This window comes from Mastomys coucha, chromosome X (assembly GCF_008632895.1).
Source record: "Mastomys coucha isolate ucsf_1 chromosome X, UCSF_Mcou_1, whole genome shotgun sequence".
Taxonomy (NCBI): Eukaryota; Metazoa; Chordata; class Mammalia; order Rodentia; family Muridae; genus Mastomys; species Mastomys coucha.
In genome coordinates, this window is record NC_045030.1 from 76,072,069 (window position 1) to 76,090,285 (window position 18,217).

The 18,217-nt window shown below is 46.3% G+C and overlaps 2 protein-coding genes across 2 annotated transcripts in view; both read left to right on the forward strand.

The window, feature by feature from the left end:
• Atp6ap1 (ATPase H+ transporting accessory protein 1) overlaps positions 1-10,671 on the forward strand; it is a 13,401-nt gene extending 2,730 nt beyond the window's left edge. Inside the window, exons 2-11 of the mRNA XM_031349870.1 lie at positions 2,945-3,202; positions 3,520-3,646; positions 6,193-6,267; positions 6,512-6,705; positions 7,255-7,295; positions 7,850-7,935; positions 8,272-8,510; positions 9,185-9,232; positions 9,321-9,549; positions 9,760-10,671. Of these exons, the coding sequence (XP_031205730.1) occupies positions 2,945-3,202; positions 3,520-3,646; positions 6,193-6,267; positions 6,512-6,705; positions 7,255-7,295; positions 7,850-7,935; positions 8,272-8,510; positions 9,185-9,232; positions 9,321-9,549; positions 9,760-9,969 (1,507 nt within the window). The 3' untranslated portion in view covers positions 9,970-10,671. The remainder of the gene's footprint in view (positions 1-2,944; positions 3,203-3,519; positions 3,647-6,192; positions 6,268-6,511; positions 6,706-7,254; positions 7,296-7,849; positions 7,936-8,271; positions 8,511-9,184; positions 9,233-9,320; positions 9,550-9,759) is intronic.
• Positions 10,672-10,976: 305 nt separating this feature from the next.
• Gdi1 (GDP dissociation inhibitor 1) lies at positions 10,977-18,093 on the forward strand. The gene is made up of 12 exons (XM_031364582.1): positions 10,977-11,102; positions 11,239-11,443; positions 12,673-12,780; positions 12,942-13,041; positions 13,202-13,336; positions 13,761-13,959; positions 14,218-14,349; positions 15,354-15,453; positions 16,278-16,449; positions 16,698-16,842; positions 16,949-17,003; positions 17,097-18,093. Exons 2-12 carry the CDS (start codon positions 11,399-11,401, stop codon positions 17,247-17,249), a joined length of 1,344 nt encoding a protein of 447 aa, XP_031220442.1. The 5' UTR covers positions 10,977-11,102; positions 11,239-11,398; the 3' UTR covers positions 17,250-18,093.
• Positions 18,094-18,217: the final 124 nt, after the last annotated feature.

Below are 18,217 nucleotides of genomic sequence, written 5' to 3' on the forward strand. Positions count from 1 at the left end.
CACCTGCCTCTCCCTTCTGAGTGCTGACATTAAAAGCATACACCATTACCACCTGGCTACTCTTTTATTTTTGTATCTGCCTCTTTATTTATTTATTTAAAATTTGAGAGAAGTTCTCACATAGTTCAGGCTGGCCTTGAACTCCTTATGTAGCCAAAGCTGGCTTTGATCTCCTTATTCTCTTGTCTCCAAGTCACAGGGAAGTACCACATATCTGGATAAGTTTATTGCTTTTAACTAAACAGTTCTATACTTACGATTTCATTAGACACAAAGACACATTCAGCCAAGCATGAATGTATATTCAAAGATATCCATTTGTAATTGCAAATTTTTGAGAATGTTTACTTAGTCTGTGGGGGGGGGGGGCTCCCAGGTGCCAGAGCATGGGTGTGGAAGTCAGAAGACAACTTGCAAGAAGGAATCTGCTCTGTCTTTCTACCAAGTGAGTTCCAGTGATTGAACTCGGGTTATGAGGCTTGGTACAAGCACCCTTACCTGCTGAGCCACCTTCCTCATCTAACAAATACATTCCCCCCCCCAAACAAACACTCTTATATACTCTCTTTATATTTTTCTTCCTGTGAGATAGGCCAAATAAATAGTGCATTAGTTCCCTAGGGTGCTGTAGCAAATTGTCACAAACTAGACACCTTAAAATAAAACAGAATTCTTTCTGATAATTTTCTAGGCTACAAGTCGAAAAATCAGGGTTTTGATAGAGCTGAGTTTGCTCTGAAAGATCTAGGAGAGAATTGGTTCCTGCTTTTTCCTTTCCTGGTGTTGTCAGAAATCTTTGTGTATTGTTGGCATGTAGCTGCATCACTGCAGTCTTTCTTTATATGGTTTTCTTCCCTGTCTGCGTCTATGTTTTCCTCTTTTGCCTAGCATGGTGGCATGTAGCATTTAGAAGAGGTGGAAACAGGACCAGGAATTCCAAGTCATTATTGCCTGTGTAGTGAGTTTGAGGTCACCCAGGGTTATGTGAGCCCATCACAAATAAATAAAAAGTAAGTAAATCATTATCTCTTTATAATGACCAGTCATCAGGTTATGGCTCATCCTTCCATATTATAATGTTAGCCATCAGTATGAGTTTATTATAAATTGATTACATGTGCAAACACCCTGTTTCCAAATTAAGATGCATGTACAGCTTTTGGGGGGCATGAATTTGGGACAAACACTATTTAAACAATACATACTTAAACAATACATTGTAAAACAATACACTGTAAAAAAATCATATATGAGTTAGAGGAGTAGTTCATTTGTCTTACCACAATTTTAAAAAATGTTTATTTCATGTGCATTGCTGTTGTATTGTCCACTTGTATGAGGGTGTCAAGTCCTCTCGAACTGGAATTCCCAACAGTTGGGAGCTGCCATGTGGGTACTGGGAATTGAACCCAGGTCCTCTAGAAGAACAGCTGATGCTCTTAACCCCTGAAGTAGCTCAGTTTTTCTTATTATTATTATCATCATTATTATCATCATCATTATCATCATCATCATCACTATTATTTGGTTTTTTTGAGACAGGGTTTCTCTGTGTAGCCCTGGCTGTCCTGGAACTCACTCTGTAGACCAGGCTGGCCTCGAACTCAGAAATCCACTTGCCTCTGCCTCCCAAGGGCTAGGACTAAAGGCGTGGGCCACCACAGCCCGATTCAGTTATATAATTTATGATTGGCACTCAGGAGGCTCTAGGCTCAATTCCTAGTACCAACAAAACAAAGCAAAAAGATAAAAAATTGTACATATCACTGCCTAGATTCTGTTTTGGAAATTTAGCATATGTACTTTATCCACACACCTATCTTTGTAGCTTGACATTAGTTCACTTCCTCCTAAATCAGTGTTTTTCAGTGCTGTGATCCTTTAATACAGTTCCTTATATTGTGTTGACCCCAACCATAAAGTTATTTTCATTGCTACATTATAACTGTAATTTACATTTTGCTAGTTATGATAGTTGATATGCAGCACCTGTGAAAGGGTCGTTTGGCCCTTGAAGGGGTCGTGACCCATAGGTTGAGAACCACTTCTTTGGTTAATCAGCATATATGTTAGGAGAGTTAAAAGATTTGGTTGTATTTCTTGACCTTACTCGTAAAGATAATCAACAGACAAATAAAAATGGCACAGACGTGTAGGCAGGTTTGGTAGCTCACTGCTATAATCCTAGCACTTGAAAGGTTGAGGTTTATATAGTGATTTTGTTCAGACCCCAACACTGTTTCAAAACAAAACCAACCAACCAACCAAAACAAAACCCAGAAAAGTCTCTCAATGTGTTTGTGCTGCCGACTTCCATTTTCTGACTCTAGCTGTCAGTTCTTCCTCTAAGGCAAATCATAAGGAAGGATAACCCTTCCTTTGGAGTCCCCCCCCCCCAATTTACAGTGGGATCGCCCTTGCTGGTTGGCAAGTGATGCTTAGTAAAAAGAAACTGTTCTTCTCTGACCGTATTACCTCCCTTTTAGTGGCAAATGACACTGACATTGTTACTTATGTTGTCCATCAGACCCGGCTGCCAGAAAGGAGGGTTTCCCCCCTCTTTTCTGATAACTCCATCTGTTCTGTTCTCTCTCCTCCATCCTGCCCATTTTAACAGCTGGCTGGCGTTCCCCTGATGGTAAGGTAGAGGTGGACCCATTTCTCCTTCTAAGGGAGTGCATTTTGTCTACTATACCAGAGGGAGGGTCTATCTTTAGAAAAAAGATTCCAGTATCGCAATTTTAAGGAAAAAGGACGAAAACAGAAAAAGGCAACTATTAGAGCATGGGAGGCGGTATACCATCCCGTCTGTTTGAGCCAGGTAGCAGCTGGTGGCTCTTGATCCTGCCTCCTTTCTCACAAGGAGCGTGCGCGACTGGAAATACTTACACCCAACCAGTGAAAAGGAGTGGTCATGAGTGCCACCGTCTTGGCCCAATCACAGGCGAGTATGTGAGGACGCCCCTCCCAGATGGGTGGGGGCGGGGCTTGGGCGGAGGTGCCGGTCATCTGATCTGCAGCGGCCTCGGAGGCTCAGGCACTCACTGAAAGCTGAGGCTGTGATGGCGGCAACAGTGGTTTCTCGGATAGGGATGGGGACACGGCGGTCTCCGATTATGTGGCTGCTTCTGTCATTGGTGGCCGTGGCAGCAGCAGTGGCCACGGAGCAGCAGGTGCCACTGGTACTGTGGTCGAGTGACCGGTGAGCAGGCAGGGACAGGTCTGGTCGGGCCGGCCGGCCTGGCTGACTTGAATCGGGCCAGGTTGGGTTCGGGAGTGCCATGCGGTGCGCCGTGGTGGATGAGTCGCCTTTGCTGAACTCCAGGGCTGTCCTTGGCCAGAGGCTTCGAGGCCCAGATGAAGGCTGTCTTTTTTTTTTTTTTATTCAGGGGCTCGCTCCATGACTGATGGCGAGCGTTCAGATCTCAGGGCCTCGCACATGAAGCCGGGAGCCCATATAGGGTTAGGATCTCAAGCAAGGAAATCAGGTTTGACAATTCCTCTTCTGTCCACTTCCAGGGACCTGTGGGCTCCTGTGGCCGACACACATGAGGGTCATATCACCAGCGACATGCAGCTTTCTACCTACTTAGACCCTGCCCTGGAGCTGGGCCCCCGCAATGTACTGCTGTTCCTACAGGACAAGGTGAGTCTGCCCTAGCTTGCTATGTCTTTGTCCAGGGGAAGCAAACCCACCCCACCCCCACTGCCCATTCCATAGGCGAAGCTGTAGTGACCTTGTCCCACCTGTAGGCAGGTTTGGCTAGATTTTTGGGAAGATATGTAGGAGAAGCTTCAGTGGGAACAGTAGACCCACAGAAACAGCAGGGACTTGATTTAATGAAGCAAGGGATTAAAGACCAGATAGCTACCTAGTACTAAGCATTACTTTCTGATGTCCTGTAGCATGGTGGGAATTACTACTCAGTTTCACAGATGAGAAGACTCATTTTGGGGTAAGATCAGTGACTTGCCCAAGATCATTCATATACATAGCTAATGTTTGACAGTGTTGTAATTTTTAACTGTCATAATCATAATAGAAGTAACTGGAAAATGACCTCTTATTTAGCCTGGTATGTGCACTCTATTCAACTGATATCATTATCTTGGTTTAACTGCTAAGGAAAGTAATGTTGAAGAGGTAAAATGAATTGCTGAATTGTGAATTGCACAACACACCACTTCCAGCTTGAGTGTATCAGACCTGTCCCCCAGTTTTGTGCTGAACCAGCATTCTATTTTCCTTTCACTCCAGGTGTTTGCACCAGAGCAGGAGTATGGACTATGAGAAGGTTCTAGTGTAGCATAAGATTATTGTTCAAGAGGATGTCAAGTCTCTGCTTGTCCCTTCCTCCATAGTAGCCTGGCTGTCTCTTTCTGTTTGTGCTCTCCCTCAGTTGCTGTGTCTGCTGGTAGTAATTGTGCTGGTTGATAGTCCTTTCAGAAGGTGGAAATAACAGGTCAGACCAGAACTCAGTCCTACCACTTTTCAGCCTTTGGGTACATGAAATAATCTTTGTTAACTATACTTTTCTATAAGTGCAAAATGAAGACATTCACCTATATCAGGAGTCTGAGAGAAGTAATCTATATAAATTGTCTAGCTACTGTCTCCCAATCTTAGGGCATTTCCTTTTTTTGACAATGGTGGAATGCTTGCTATGTGTTTGGAAGTAAACATTCTTGTGAAGGCAAGTAGTTAAGAGCTAAGTTGGAGCCAGGCAGTGGTGGCACATGCCTTTAATCCCAGCACTTGGGAGGCAGAGGCAGGTGGATTTCTAAGTTCAAGGCCAGCCTGGTCTACAGAGTGAGTTCCAGGACAGCCAGGGATACACAGAGAAACCCTGTCTCGAAAAACCAAACCAACCAACCAAACAAACAAAAACAGAAAAAAGAGCTAAGTTGGTCCATGTTATACTAGTCTTTTTAGACTAGAGTAGGGAGCAGGCTAACTCAACACAATAAGAACACTATTTTTGGTAACCTCAAGACCAGGCAGGGTCTCTGGAGATAACATCTTATTGGCAGGAGAGAATCATGTGACTTTTGAGGTGAGGCATTACTGGCAGGAGAACAGCAGGTGTAAAGGCCCTGGGCAAGGGAGTGTTTTGTTCTTTGTTTTGTTTTGTTTTGTTTTGTTTGTTTGTTTGTTTTTTTTCAAGACCAGGTTTCTCTGTATAGCTTTGGCTGTCCTGGAACTTACTCTGAGCTCTCAGGACCCTGGCAATGCCAATCTCATGCCCTTCTCTTTACAATCTAAAAGTGTTTTTACTCCAAGGTTAGATGATCTACTAGGTCGCCTAGAAATGGAGGAAATAACACAAGGGGAAAGGTTGGTAAAAAGGTAAGAAAGCCACGCATGCATAGTACAGAATATAGGAGAGAAGCATAGGAAAGGAGGCTGGGCTTATGTATACTAAACATAATGAGTTTAGGGAAGCTGGTTAAGATTGCCTCTGGGCCTAACTGGGAGGGGCCAGAGGAAGCTAGCTGGGGGTTGAGGGAAGGAGTAAAAACACATTTAGATTGTAGAGAGAAGGGCATGAGATTGGCATTGCCAGGGTCCTGAGAGCTCAGAAATCTGCTTCCCCCATTGTGTTCCAATATCTTTCTCTCTCCTCACTCTCATCAACAATGGTGGGACATGGACTTCTTCCTTTGAAAAGTGCTTCCTGCCCAGACTGTATAGAGAGGCTGATTCTACTTCCCTCTTAGGAGGCATATAGTAAATGTTCTTTGCTGTCCTCTTTCTCTTCTCTCTTTTGTTTTGTTTTGTTTTGTTTTTCGAGACAGGGTTTCTCTGTGTAGCCTTGGCTGTCCTGGAACTCACTCTGTAGACCAGGCTGGCCTCGAACTCAGAAATCCACTTGCCTCTGCCTCCCAAGTGCTGGGATTAAAGGCGTGCTCCACCACTGCTCAGCCCTCTTCCTCTTCTCTAACTTCCCTCTTCCTCCCCAGCTCTTCTTGCTGCCTGACCCTTGTTTTGTAGATTATTACAAAACAGCTGTCCATAAATCTCCCAACTCTATGTCATCATACCCTCAGAGTGCTGGGAGAAAAGAGTAAGCCTTCCACTCACCTACCACAAGTCCTGATGGTTCATTCTTTTGTTAGCCCTGAGAATCTCCCCTCCCTTAGTATTTGTTCCTTGCCCAGCCTTCTAGGACATCTCTTCTGCTTCCCTTTTAGCTAAGCATTGAGGATTTCACAGCATACGGTGGTGTGTTTGGAAATAAGCAGGACAGTGCCTTTTCTAACCTGGAGGTAAGGGTCTGCTCACAGCCAAAAGGAAATACAATACATTCTGTTCTCTCTCAAAGAGAGGGACCAGAGGCTTTGAAGGTAGAGGGCTTGGGATGTCAAGGCCTGGAGGTGTGAGACATTTACTTTTTGACCCATTGTGAGATCCAATCCCTATGGGGTGTAGCTTTCCAGGTGTAGTTTTTAGGAGTTATAAGGTCCACTGATCTCTGGCTCACTTTTCCTTCCACATCTTCCCTACCATCAGAATGCACTGGACTTGGCCCCCTCCTCACTGGTGCTTCCTGCTGTGGACTGGTATGCAATCAGCACTCTGACCACCTACCTACAGGAGAAACTTGGGGCTAGTCCCTTGCATGTGGATCTAGCTACCCTAAAGGAGCTGAAGCTCAATGCCAGCCTTCCTGCCCTGCTGCTCATCCGTCTGCCCTACACAGCCAGGTACAGCCTAGGTGGCATGGCCTCCAGCCTCTAGCCTTGAACGTCAGATAGGGGTAAGATCCTGGGATCTGTTGGTGGCAAGAGTTCAGTCAAAGATGACTCTTACAGAAAGTTGCTTATATGCCAAGAAGTGACAGAAAGGGCTTCCTGTCAGGTTATGACTTACAAGTATCCACCACTAAGTTAGGCCTATTGGGCCTCCAGAAATGAGACAGATATTGCTTCTACTTATAGAAACTTTGTTACCAACAATGCCCACTTTATAAGACTGTGGACATACTTGCAAAGAGGGGAAAGGGGAATAGGATTCTAGGCAAGGGTACTGAAGCAAGTAGAGGTATGGAGGTAGGGGTAGCTGCTGCTGAGCTAAGCCTCTGCATGACTGTCAGAGAAGCAGATGAAGTCACAGTCTTAGTAAGTGGGGCTAGTAGGAAGGGAGATGCTGGAAGGGCTGAGAGAAAGGTAGTGAGTTTCAGAGAACTGCTCCAGGCAAGCTACTTGGATTTGAGAGCAGAGCAACCTGTGGGCCTCTCACTTTTTTATCCATAGCTCCGGTCTGATGGCGCCCAGGGAGGTCCTCACAGGTAACGGTGAGTGTGTTACTAGAAAATTTATGTCCCCATTTTGCCCTTGGGCCAGGAAAATAGAACTGGTTTCTCCTTACTGCAAGGATGCTCCCATTTCTCAGAGTGGCTGGCTGCCTGGCCATGTTCTTCTGTAGCCAGCCCCACCTGACAGAGATGTCCAAGTGCCTTATGACCCCCTGTTTAAGAGCCTCAAAATTTAGTTTTTGCATAAGTCCAGCAAATCTCTATATTTAATAGACAGTAACATTATGTAAAGCAACTGGGGTTTATCTTTTTGGTTAAGGACAGTCCATCTGCTGGGTAGATATGGAGTTCTCTATATCATTATATGTTTTGTTTACTTAGGTTTAGCTTGCCATCAGAGACCCACAATTGTCCCCAGAGACTGGCAGAGTGTGTAGAAGGAGAAATAGTTGTTTTTTTAGAAGTCCTCAGTGGAAACTAACGGCACTGAATTTTCATAGTCTAGAAGGTCTCTGAAGCAGACAATGGGTAGTATTTCTTTAAGCAAGCTACCTGGTGACTTGGCTTTCTGTTCTCTTATCACCACTCTTCAGATGAGGTCATCGGACAGGTACTGAGCACACTCAAGTCTGAAGATGTCCCTTACACTGCAGCTCTTACTGCAGTCCGCCCTTCTAGAGTATGTACTCTTCTAAAAGGGCCCTGGGGCATGGGGGTGTGAGGCAATGTGTTGAGTGTGACTGGAGATGGAGGGGTATGTCACAGGCAGGATCTCTCAGGAGCCTCTGGTTTGGGGGATTAATGGACAGAGGATGGCTTCCTCCATCCATGGTGTCTTTTTTCCATCTTGCTTATGAGCCACTGTGGTCAGTGTGATCATTAGTTTATGGAGATGGAATATCAGACTTTCAGATGGTATACGGGGTACCCAGTGGGGAAGGAATACCAATCCAGTGGATTAGGTTTTGTTTTTAGAGCTGTTGAGAGAGAGAAGGCTTGTTGGATGTTTCTGCAGGTGGCCCGTGACGTAGCCATGGTGGCTGGGGGTCTAGGTCGACAGCTGCTTCAGACTCAGGTGGCATCACCTGCGATCCATCCTCCTGTGAGTTACAATGACACTGCCCCAAGGATCCTGTTTTGGGCACAAAACTTCTCTGTGGCATACAAAGACGAGTGGAAAGACTTGACCTCTCTCACCTTTGGTGTGGAAACTCTTAACTTGACCGGCTCCTTCTGGAATGACTCCTTTGCCATGTAAGGGTTGTAAGAAGAGAAGGAAGGGCTATCCTATCACATATGGTCTTCCTGCCACTGTGAGCTCAGTACAGGACAAGGATGTGGATTGGGTGTATATATGTACATATATATGTATGTTTGGGGTGAAGAAATCTTTGTGTGGTATGTTCACCAAGGAGATAGATATCACAGTATCCCAGGGTGATGTTTCTGGGAGGTTACTGGAGAGGAAGCCTCTTAGGAGTTTGGCCTTTCCATGCTTTTTAGGTCTTGGTTGTTGGGTCCTGAGCTATTACCACCACATAATCCCTTGGGACCCTGGGCCTTCTTTGAACCCAACCCCTGGGACTATATATGTAGGCAAATACCAGACCAAGTGTTAAAACCAGTCCTAGGTTTCCTACTCTTGAACCTCAGCAAGCAACTGACTAGCCCCAAGAAGGAGGCCTAGGGGACTCAGGAGAACCAGAGGAAGGAATTCTAAGTTGGAGATGTAAGACCTAATTGCCCCATAGCTGCTCCTGATTTGGTTATGACTGGAGCCTTAGTTTTCCCATATGGTAAATGGTGACACTCTATTGGCGGGTGGCTATAGGAATGGATCTAGGGCAGCTTAGGTTGGAGCTAACCTGATGAGGGCCTTCTTAAGGTCCTTTTAGAGCCTGACAGTACTCCTCTGCCTTGTTCTATAGGCTTTCACTGACCTATGAGCCACTCTTTGGTGCAACAGTGACATTCAAGTAAGTTGTGTTGGCTGAAGTTTGGCTGGGCTGGTGTGTCTTCATTCTATTCTGTTCATCTGACATCTCTGCAACTCCCACCTCCCAGGTTCATTCTGGCTAGTCGCTTTTACCCAGTATCTGCCCGATACTGGTTTGCCATGGAACGACTTGAAATCCACAGCAATGGCTCTGTTGTCCATTTCAATGTTTCCCAAGTCACAGGACCTAGCATCTATTCTTTCCACTGTGAGTACATCAGCAGTCTGAGCAAGAAAGGCAGTCTCCTTGTGACCAACGTGCCCTCACTCTGGCAGATGACTCTTCATAACTTCCAGGTATTGAAAGGGTGATGGGCCCCAAGCTGGTGGCAATAAGGGGAAGGAAAAAGGGCCCAGAGAATCTCAGTATGGTTTGAGCATATAGCTGAGAGTTCCAGCCTTATGCAGTCTTTGAAGGTATAGACTATTCATTGACTCCATAATCCCAGCCCTCACTGTCTGTAGAACCTTGTGGAACCATCTGACCCATGTCTATGTGTCTCCTAGATCCAGGCCTTCAATGTGACTGGCGAACAGTTCTCCTATGCTAGCGACTGTGCTGGTTTCTTCTCTCCGGGCATCTGGATGGGTCTGCTCACCACCCTCTTCATGCTTTTCATATTCACCTATGGTCTGCACATGATACTCAGCCTAAAGACCATGGATCGCTTTGATGACCACAAGGGCCCCACCATCACTTTAACCCAGATTGTGTGACATATACCTGAGAGGAATTGAGGGAACGTTGGTGTCTAGGTTGTCATGTTTCCATTTTGTGACACAGTGGATGGAAAAGTTTGTCCTCATCCTACTATAGCATGAACCCTACATACATCACCCTCAGTCTATCTTGCTTCCTCTTTAACAGGGAGAAGGACTTCCCTGAGGCTATCATACATCTCTACCAACAAAGTGTATTCTTCATAGATATTAGATAGATTTTCCAGGCTTCATCATCAAGAAGGGAAGGGACCTTAATTCTAGGGTCCTCCCTTTCCCCTTTCTTCTTATTTATTCTTGCCCCTCTGCTATTATCCCTTGCTGTTTATAGTGCTTTTGTGTAGTAAATGCTCACTCCTCAAGCTTTATGGAGCTTTCAGCAACAGCCATGAACTTGAGGTTTCTTGAATTTGAGAGGTGTGGAAAGGCTACTTAACTGTCTGTCCAGCATAGCTATTATAGTTTTTGGGGGGAGAGAAGGGTGATATGTTGGGGATGAGCGGTACTAGGGTTTATTTCTGTGGCCTGAGAAGGAAGAAACCACCATGAGGATTGGTGAACAAAGTGTGCTCACTGGGTTTCTAGATTATTCCCAGGATTGCCTGTCAAGAGGCCAGAGGTGTGTGTGTGTGCGCGCGCGTGTGGGGGTGTGTGCTCTGTTGTTTCCTTCCTAATAAAATAAAGATGTGTTGTCATGTGTTGGGCTTCTTGTCACTCATTTCTGCAATGGACAGTAGATTTGTTCTTGACTGAAGGGAAGAAGTGCTCAGATGTAGTCCAGTCAGGCAAAATGTGAAAGAGGAAGGGTGGGAGGGTTTTCAGTAAGCTGATACTCTTAACAAGCCAGAGTAGAGGCTTGTTACTTTTCCTGGCCTTGGGAGGAATCTGGACAATGGTATCTCTCTCCACTACTGCCAGCTACTACAACACACCACAGGGCCTCCATGCCTTGTGTTTCTCCCAGGGGGCGGTACGGGAGCGCGCGGGGCGGGGCGGGGCGTGGCGCGCGCTTCCGCGCAAGGATCCTTCGCAGGAGGCAGCACCTGCCGGCAGCCTGCCCCGCCCCGTATTTTTCTGGGCTCGCGAAGAGTCACGTTAACCCCTGCAGTCGTTCTTGTGTTGGGACCCAGGTACCAAAAGCCTCCCAGAAAACAAGCGAGGAAATGATGGGTTTGGTTGGGCGTGGCGGGGCCAGAGGGGGGAGGGGGACTCGTTGACGCTGCGTAGGGATCGGCAGACGACAGATAGACGCCATCTTTGGTTCAGTGCGGCTGTGGCAGTAGTAGCAGCAGCAGCAGCAGCAGCAGCAGCACTACCACCAGCACCACCACCAGCACCAGCAATAGCAACAGTAGAGGCAGTGGTAGCAGCTGCTGTGGTGAAGGAGGAGGAGGAGCAGAGCAGACGCTGGTACCAAGGCCTGACCATGGATGAGGAATACGATGTGATTGTACTGGGGACAGGTCTTACCGTAAGTGCCACTTCAGTCGCTCATAGCCCTGCATCATGCCATCCTTCTCCACCCCACTCCACCCCGTATTGATGATGGGAGAATGGGTACGGGTTACCCGACCCATTCTCCCATCATTGCGTTCCTGGCTCAGGCCCTGGAAAAGCCAACCCCATTCCCACCCCACTACCTCACCCCAGGATGTCGATGCCAGTTCCCAATTTTCTGTAGAGAGCCCCACTTTGGCCTGTATTCCTACTACCTATATCTTAACCCCAGACCCCTCATCTTCCCTATCTGTGTCACTGAGATGGAAAATTCATCCCCCCCCACACACACACACGGTGGACCCGTTGCACCCAGCCCCCAACCTTCGCCTGCACTCATCGTCTGCACTCATCACCTGCTCAAGTCCTTGATTAGCATCTCTTACCATCTTGTGATCACACTAGGGCATGGAATATGAAGATAGGTATGGGGGCTTTTCAAGGGTGGGCCCTCATGCTTTTCTGCTTTTTGGGAGGGGGTAGGGAACCCATGGAATGTTCCAGAAACAGCAGGAGTGTGTGTGTGTGTGTGTGTGTGTGTGTGTGTGTGTGTGTGTATGTGTATGTGTATGTATATGTGTGTGTATGTATGGGGGGGGTAGTGATCACGTTCTCTCTGTTCCCTCTGCTCCAACTCGGTTTCCCATGGAGACCTCAAACTGAATATATATCCTCAGCCTTTGTCCTTGGGTTAGTGACAGTGACTGGTGAGGGTGTTTGTTTCCCCTCCCCCCAAAATCTTTTTAGTTTGAACCCTGAATCTAGACCAGTGGATGCAGCCAGAAGAGAGTCAGGGGCTCCTGCCCTTTGAAGGAGGAACAGGGTGGGGCCTGGGATTTCAAGGACTTGGCCTTCTCTTTCAAAGGTCCTTTGAATTGGTTCTTCTGTAGACTCATTGTCTTGTCTTTTTGTGGGCTCAGAGCAGGTAGATACTTCCCTTGGCTTGTTGATGCTAGAAGACCTGGAAGCTGCTGGAAGCTCTGCCCCCAAGCCTCCTTTAATGCTCTAGTAGTTTACTCATCAGGGTTATAAAGGAAACCATATGAAGTCATATGAAGCCATCTTCTCCTCCCCAGATTTAGGCACTGGAAAGAGCCAGAGTTTTGTATTATGAAATTTGTGGTGGGCATGAAGCAGGGATAATTCAGAGATGTGTGTTGGAGGGTAGATGGGGTATAGCTGCAAATGCCACTCCTTTCCAAGGAATGTATCCTGTCTGGCATCATGTCTGTGAATGGAAAGAAGGTGTTGCACATGGATCGAAACCCCTACTATGGGGGTGAGAGCTCTTCCATCACACCCCTGGAGGAGGTAAGATTTCTTATTCTTAGACCTGGGCTTAGACCCAGACCCCTTGTTAGTCTCCCACATAGGTATAAGGGGGCAAAGTAGTTCTCAGGTACTGGGCAGGAGAGTGGGGAAGAGGGGGGCTGGTCCTTGACATTTTTCTTTCTTTCCTGTCCTGCTTACAGCTATATAAGCGCTTTCAGATGCTAGAAGGACCCCCTGAATCAATGGGCCGGGGCCGAGACTGGAATGTTGACTTGATCCCCAAATTCCTCATGGCCAATGGTGAGAGAGATTAAAAAGATGCTGTATATGGTGATGGGGGTGGTAAGTGGGAAGGCGGAGGGTGGGGAGAGATCTGTCAATCTCCAGAATATGGTTAGTCATATTACTGAGAGTTTTTGAAGGAAAGCACAACGATGTCCCTTATTCCCTCTGGACACAGGTCAGCTGGTAAAGATGCTCCTGTATACAGAAGTGACTCGTTATCTGGACTTCAAGGTGGTAGAGGGCAGCTTTGTATACAAGGGGGGCAAGATCTACAAAGTGCCATCCACCGAGACTGAGGCCTTGGCTTCTAGTGAGTATGAGTATCCTTAACCAGAGAATAATGGTGCTGGAGGGGACAGACTATTTTCAAGATAGGTAAAAGGCTCCTCTTTGCCTAAACCTAATCTTAGCTTCGTGTATATAGTCCTAGAAGCCCCTTGCTTTATAGTATTCTTTATTGGACAGTGCTACCCATCCTGGCAAGTTGCCAGAAAGGAAGTTCACAGAAAAGGATTCCTTTTTGTCAAAGGATCTATTTGCCCGTATAGCATCCCTAAGTAGAGCTGGAAGGGCTTCTTCTATAAAATAAGAAAGTTGAGACCAAGAAGGGTGGGGCAGTATTACATGACAGAGTGTTGGTGGGAGCCAGCACACCAACTTTCTTGGCCTGCTGATAGAAAGAAGAGTTCTATGTCCCAGTAATGCAAAGGATTTTCTTAATACTTTTCTTTCAGATCTGATGGGCATGTTTGAAAAACGACGCTTCCGGAAATTTTTGGTGTTTGTGGCAAATTTTGATGAGAATGACCCTAAAACCTTTGAGGGTGTTGACCCCCAGAACACGAGCATGCGTGATGTCTACCGGAAGTTTGACCTGGGTCAAGATGTCATTGATTTCACTGGCCATGCCTTGGCGCTCTACCGCACTGATGAGTGAGGGGAAAGCTGGCTGGTGATGGGAGCCCCTTGTCTGGCTCACACCTTGCCCTCCCCACACCTGCCTATTATACCTACTACCTACCCTGCATGTTTCTATTACTCAGCTCCAGGCTCATCTGTTCCATTTCCATCCCTCTCCATTTGACCCACATCTTTGCCAGGTCACAAAGGGTGGTGGGAAGGCTGGCTGGTGTTTTTGTAGGTGAAAAGGGTGCTGCTGTCAAAGCATCTTCCTTGGCTCTTGTTCCCCAGCTACCTGGATCAGCCATGTCTTGAGACTATTAACCGCATCAAGTTGTACAGTGAATCCTTGGCCCGATATGGCAAGAGCCCATATTTATACCCACTGTATGGCCTGGGTGAGCTGCCCCAGGGCTTTGCCAGGTGAGGATCTGTCTTTTTGGCTAGCATTACTGGTAAGACTAAGGCCAAGAATGGAAATTACCTTGAATATTTTTGTGGCATCTCCTACTTTCCCATCTAACTTCGATGTATATTACTCCATCCCTGGGTAATGGGGCACCACCCTAGTGCATTAAAATGTAGAGTAGAGGCTGGAGAGATGGTTCAGCAGATAAGAACACTTGTTTATACCAAGAACCCAGGTTCAATTTTTTTTTTTAAGATTTATTATTTATTTATTACAAGTATACTGTAGCTGTCTTCAGATGCACCAGAAGAGGGCATCAGATCTCATTATGGGTGGTTGTGAGCCATCATGTGGTTGCTGGGATTTGAACTCATGACCTTTGGAAGAGCAATTGGTGCTCTTACCTGCTGAGCCATCTCACCAGCCCCCAGGTTCTATTCTAACACCAACATACATGGTAGTTCACAACCATCTGTAACTCCAGTTTTAAGGAATCTAAAACCTTCATCTGACCTCCACAAGCACCAGGCATTCATGCAGTGTACAGACACACATGTAAATAAAACACACATACATATGAATAAATAAATATAAAAATTTTATTTAAAAAGTAGATGAAATACAAAGTAAATGAATAGGTCACCATGAACATAGCTTCACCTAGCTCTTGGTAGTACCAGGGCTAAGTGTAGGACCCCAGGAGCCTTGAGTCTGAGCTTCCCTAGGGGCTAGCTCTTTTACAGAGAGTTCTTTATTCTTGATTACTGGGCCATTTCTATGTGGAGCTACTCTTTCGTGCTACCTTACATTGACCCCTTGCAGAACAGAATATTATGGATGGAAACACCAGAGAAGAAGGAATATGTCAAAATGGGCCCAAATTTATGGGAGAGACACCTGAAACAGAGTTGAACTTTACCTGTGTAGTTTCTTTACCCTACTGATGGGGTGGGTAGAGTACCGTAGAATTGGTTCCCATTTTCCTGAGAAGACATCCCCATCATTTTCCTTACTATAGATTGAGTGCCATCTATGGGGGAACATACATGCTGAACAAACCAGTGGATGATATCATCATGGAGAATGGCAAGGTGGTGGGTGTAAAATCTGAGGGAGAGGTAAGCCTGCCCTGTACATTTGTATTATCATGGTCTGGGTAAGATTTGGTCTTTTTCAGGGCTATGTTCTTATTACTGGTGAGTTTGCTGCTACTTAACCCTGAGAACCTTACAGCTAGGGACTGGGTGGTCAGTAAAAGTCTACATAGCTATTCCTGTTAGCAAGAAATATCCTTCAAACTGCCAGGTATAGTGGCACATAACCATATTCCCAGTACTCGGGAGCCGAGGCAGATGGATCTAAAGCAATCGAGAAGTATCCCTTCAGAAGTCACATATTTTGTATTCCTGAAAGTATTCTTTTGGAAAAGGTGTCCTGTATCCCAGGCTGGCCTCAAATAGTGTATGTAGCTGAAGATGAACTCTTAATCCTTGTGCTTCCACCTGCTTGATGCTAGATTACAGGTGTGTGTCAAGATACCTGGTTTATGCATTGGTGGGAATCTAACCTGGGTCTTTATGCATGATAGGCAAGTACTCTACCAACTGAGATAACATGCCTACCCACCCCCAACAACCATCCTTCAGCCTGGTGTGGTGGGGCATGAGAATTGAGGCAGCTGGTGGAAGAAGATCCTGAGTTTGAGACTAATTTGGGCCAGTCTCAAATAAAAACTCCAGCAACAACAAAACAAACAAACAAAAGCCCATTTTTGTGATCATTGTGTTTTAGCAGTAGGGTCACCTAACCCTGTATGTGAGGGCTGACCTCTCTGAGCTTCAAGGAAAGGGTTATGTACTACATACAGGAGGGACGGTGATTACAGCTCAGAGCTGCCTGGCTTTACTTTCCAATAGGTGCAAAACCTTCTATACCTTCACAGGTGGCCCGCTGCAAGCAGCTGATCTGTGATCCCAGTTACATCCCAGACCGTGTACAAAAGGCTGGCCAGGTTATTCGCATCATCTGTATCCTCAGCCACCCCATCAAGAATACCAATGATGCCAATTCCTGCCAAATTATCATCCCTCAGAACCAGGTCAACAGGAAGTCAGGTAGGCCAGGTTATGCCTCTTTTCTCACAAGAAATCTTAGGACTTCTTGTGACATTTTGTTACAGAATACCTGGGGATTGGATAGCTTTGGTATTCTTCATGAAAATGACAGTTTATATACTGTTTACATGTTGGGTTCGGGGCAGGTATTTGTGGGCCAGATTCCTGTCTAGCCCCTAGGAACTACTTTTTTGTGTGGCCATTTCTTTCCTCTGGTACATGTTAACCAACTGACTTCCTGTGGTCAGATATCTATGTGTGCATGATCTCCTATGCACACAATGTGGCTGCACAGGGCAAATACATCGCCATTGCCAGCACCACCGTAGAGACTGCAGAACCAGAAAAGGAGGTTGAGCCTGCATTGGAGCTGTTGGAACCCATTGACCAGAAGTGAGAGGCTGAGCCAAACTTTATGGGGAGGCTGGGGACTAGGAATGGGCAAGGCCCATTATGAGACTTTTCTATTCCTCTTTCTTTTCTTTCATTTGCCCCTTAGGTTTGTGGCTATCAGTGATTTATATGAGCCCATTGATGATGGTTCAGAGAGTCAGGTAAAATGCTGTTCCAGTCAGCCCTGGTTCTTGCTGTCCACCCAAGATCCTCTACCTGACTTCCATGAGCCCTGGGGTTCTGCCTATTTACAGGTGTTCTGTTCCTGCTCCTATGATGCTACCACACACTTTGAGACAACCTGCAATGACATCAAAGATATCTACAAACGCATGGCTGGTTCTGCCTTTGATTTTGAGAACATGAAGCGCAAGCAGAATGATGTCTTTGGAGAAGCTGATCAGTGATTGCTGACTCCCTTCCTCCAGCCCCTTTTCCCCTCTCCCCAACTTGTGTGTCCTTCTCTAGGGCAGGGGAGATGGTATGGCTGGGCATCCCTGTTTCCAGCATCTTCTGCTTCCCCCACCACATTCCAATCACCCACCTTATTGATTTGATTTACTGACCATATCCTTAACCTTAGTGATGGTTTGGGAGATGGGAGTTGGATAGTATCCTCTTTCTTGGTCTGTCCCTGTTCGAGGGAAAGAGGACTTTGTGTGTGTGTGTGTGTGTGTGTGTGTGTGTGTGTGTGTGTGTGTGTGTTTCTGTGTGTGCGCCCCCAATTTTGCTGTTTGGGAAGGAGTGGAGGAAAAGCTGACCCCACTGCTCTTAGTCCCAAATGTAGTGGCCTTTGGAGATACCCCATCTCCTCCCCCAACTCTTATGTGTTGGAGAGAAGGGACCCTCCCAGCACAAAATTGCATTCCTCCTCCTCTTTATAATTTATTCTAATTTATTAACTTTGGAGTACCTGTCTGAGCCCTCAGCCTTTCTATGCAGCCTAGGGCTGTATAGTAAGCTGCCCTGGCCTCTCCCAGTGCTGGCAAAGCCTGGGGTGGGAGAAGGTTTAGGTGTAAAGCCCCCTCTGGAGGGTTGATCTGTTTTGAATTTCTCTTGTGTTCACTGAGAAAAAGCAATGTAAGCAAAGCAGAAGGAGGTAGGAAAGTGGATACAAACCCCAGTGTGCCCTGCCCCATGCCTTTTCCTTTAGTGGTGGGAAACCCTTACCTTGCAAAGTGAATGTGTCCCCTTCCCCAACCTCTAGTATATTTCACAGAAAACAAAAACCTCCCAATAAAACTATTGAAATCTAAGTCTGGATCTTTAGGTTCTTTCTTAAAGGTTGGGTTGTTTTGCAGGACTAGGGCAATTTAGCTTCTGGAATTAGAACTGTATCCTCAATGATCAAAGCACGTGAAGTAGGTCATCTGGT

Excerpts from the sequence above, each read along its gene's own strand:
- Gdi1 (XM_031364582.1), top strand. The coding sequence starts at position 11,399 with ATGGATGAGGAATACGATGTGATTGTACTGGGGACAGGTCTTACC. Across the intron at positions 13,337-13,760 it reads GACTGAGGCCTTGGCTTCTA|ATCTGATGGGCATGTTTGAA; the intron begins GTGAGTATGAGT and ends CTTTTCTTTCAG. Across the intron at positions 16,843-16,948 it reads TTGGAACCCATTGACCAGAA|GTTTGTGGCTATCAGTGATT; the intron begins GTGAGAGGCTGA and ends TTTGCCCCTTAG.